The 3,001-nt window shown below is 40.1% G+C and overlaps 1 protein-coding gene across 1 annotated transcript; it reads right to left on the bottom strand.

Moving 5' to 3' along the window:
* Positions 1 to 1,144: 1,144 nt before the first annotated feature.
* Positions 1,145 to 2,041, bottom strand: LOC117517888 (the record flags this gene model as incomplete). The annotated part of the gene is made up of 1 exon (XM_034179028.1): positions 1,145 to 2,041. A coding segment is annotated over one exon (897 nt), but the record flags the coding sequence as incomplete, so codon positions are not given.
* Between the last annotated feature and the right edge of the window lie 960 nt (positions 2,042 to 3,001).

The following is a 3,001-nucleotide window of genomic DNA, read 5'->3' as shown; positions in this document are numbered from 1 at the left end:
CAGAAACCCAACTGCAAAAATAGCACAAGCAAAAATATTGTCTGTAACGGGTGACAGCTGTCAAGAGATAATGAGTGACAGCTGTCACCCCCGGCTGTGTCCGTGGCGGCAGCGCCCTCTCGTGCCTGAAGCCCGCACTTCAGGCAGGGCGCCCTCTGGTGGTGGGCCAGCAGTACCTCCTCTTCTGGCGGCCCACACAACAGTACATGGGTCAAAAAGTTAAAGTTGATACAATTTTAGTAAAAAAAAAGTAAATTATTGGTTGAAATAAAATAAATGGGATAGTTTTGACCATGTTGAATGCTTGGTTTGCAAAGTAACCATTGAATAAGGTTGACGCACATTGGATTCTATGACAGGTGACATGTTCATGTGTAAATTGATAATTAAGCATGACAAATGGTGAAAACTATTTCTTTTAAAAATGCTAATTGCCAATTTGCATCACTTCTTATCAAAACTGGAGCAACTTTAACTTTGACCTCTGTAGAAACTGAAACTAACCTTTGTCACCATTTGTGTTTTTTACCCCATAACTCCAGAACATTCAGTCATAGATGGTCCAAACTATACCTTTTGGGAATCATTATGTTCAGACAAATAATGCAACATATTTCTCAATATGATTGGAGCATTTTTAAATTTTGACCTCTGTGTAATTCTTCATTGACCCCTACCTGGCTATATCTACCACCCTGAGATGGCTAGCATACATTTCAACTTCAATCAATCAACTTTTTTCTTATATAGCACCAAATCACAACAAACAGTTGCCCCAAGGCGCTCCATATTGTAAGGCAAGGCCATACAATAATTATGAAAAACCCCAACGGTCAAAACGACCCCCTATGAGCAAGCACTTGGCCACAGTGGGAAGGAAACACTCCCTTTTAACAGGAAGAAACCTCCAGCAGAACCAGGCTCAGGGAGGGGCAGTCTTCTGCTGAGACTGGTTGGGGCTGAGGGAAAAAACCAGGAAAAAGACATGCCGTGAAGGGGGGCAGAGATCGATCACTAATGATTAAATGCAGAGTGATGCATACGGAGCAAAAAGAGAAAGAAACAGTGCATCATGGGAACCCCCCCACAATCTACGTCTAAAGCAGCATAACCAAGGGATGGTCCAGGGTCACCCGATCCAGCCCTAACTATAAGCCTTAGCGAAAAGGAAAGTTTTAAGCCTAATCTTAAAAGTAGAGAGGGTATCTGTCTCCCTGATCTGAATTGGGAGCTGGTTCCACAGGAGAGGAGCCTGAAAGCTGAAGGCTCTGCCTCCCATTCTACTCTTACAAACCCTAGGAACTACAAGTAAGCCCGCAGTCTGAGAGCGAAGCGCTCTAATGGGGTAATATGGTACTACGAGGTCCCTAAGATAAGATGGGACCTGATTATTCAAAACCTTATAAGTAAGAAGAAGAATTTTAAATTCTATTCTAGAATTAACAGGAAGCCAATGAAGAGAGGCCAACACGGGTGAGATATGCTCTCTCCTGCTAGTCCCCGTCAGTACTCTAGCTGCAGCATTCTGAACCAACTGAAGGCTTTTTAGGGAACTTTTAGGACAACCTGATAATAATGAATTACAATAGTCCAGCCTAGAGGAAATAAATGCATGAATTAGTTTTTCAGCATCACTCTGAGACAAGACCTTTCTGATTTTAGAGATATTGCGTAAATGCAAAAAGGCAGTCCTACATATTTGTTTAATATGCGCTTTGAATGACATATCCTGATCAAAAATGACTCCAAGATTTCTCACAGTATTACTAGAGATCAGGGAAATGCCATCCAGAGTAACGATCTGGTTAGACACCATGCTTCTAAGATTTGTGGGGCCAAGTACAATAACTTCAGTTTTATCTGAGTTTAAAAGCAGGAAATTAGAGGTCATCCATGTCTTTATGTCTGTAAGACAATCCTGCAGTTTAGCTAATTGGTGTGTATCCTCTGGCTTCATGGATAGATAAAGCTGGGTATCATCTGCGTAACAATGAAAATTTAAGCAATACCGTCTAATAATACTGCCTAAGGGAAGCATGTATAAAGTGAATAAAATTGGTCCTAGCACAGAACCTTGTGGAACTCCATAATTAACTTTAGTCTGTGAAGAAGATTCCCCATTTACATGAACAAACTGTAATCTATTAGACAAATATGATTCAAACCACCGCAGCGCAGTGCCTTTAATACCTATGACATGCTCTAATCTCTGTAATAAAATTTTATGGTCAACAGTATCAAAAGCAGCACTGAGGTCCAACAGAACAAGCATAGAGATAAGTCCACTGTCCGAAGCCATAAGAAGATCATTTGTAACCTTCACTAATGCTGTTTCTGTACTATGATGAATTCTAAAACCTGACTGAAACTCTTCAAATAGACCATTCCTCTGCAGGTGATCAGTTAGCTGTTTTACAACTACCCTCTCAAGAATCTTTGAGAGAAAAGGAAGGTTGGAGATTGGCCTATAATTAGCTAAGATAGCTGGGTCAAGTGATGGCTTTTTAAGTAATGGTTTAATTACTGCCACCTTAAAGGCCTGTGGTACATAACCAACTAACAAAGATAGATTGATCATATTTAAGATTGAAGCATTAAATAATGGTAGGACTTCCTTGAGCAGCCTGGCAGGAATGGGGTCTAATAAACATGTTGATGGTTTGGATGAAGTAACTAATGAAAATAACTCAGACAGAACAATCGGAGAGAAAGAGTCTAACCAAATACCGGCATCACTGAAAGCAGCCAAAGATAACAATACATCTTTGGGATGGTTATGAGTAATTTTTTCTCTAATAGTCAAAATTTTGTTAGCAAAGAAAGTCATGAAGTCATTACTAGTTAAAGTTAATGGAATACTCAGCTCAATAGAGCTCTGACTCTTTGTCAGCCTGGCTACAGTGCTGAAAAGAAACCTGAGGTTATTCTTATTTTCTTCAATTAGTGATGAGTAGAAAGATGTCCTAGCTTTACGGAGGGCTTTTTTATAGAGCAACAAACT

The sequence above is a fragment of the Thalassophryne amazonica genome, chromosome 9 (genome assembly GCF_902500255.1).
Source record: "Thalassophryne amazonica chromosome 9, fThaAma1.1, whole genome shotgun sequence".
NCBI lineage: Eukaryota > Metazoa > Chordata > Actinopteri > Batrachoidiformes > Batrachoididae > Thalassophryne > Thalassophryne amazonica.
This window is presented reverse-complemented; position numbering and strand designations above follow the sequence as displayed.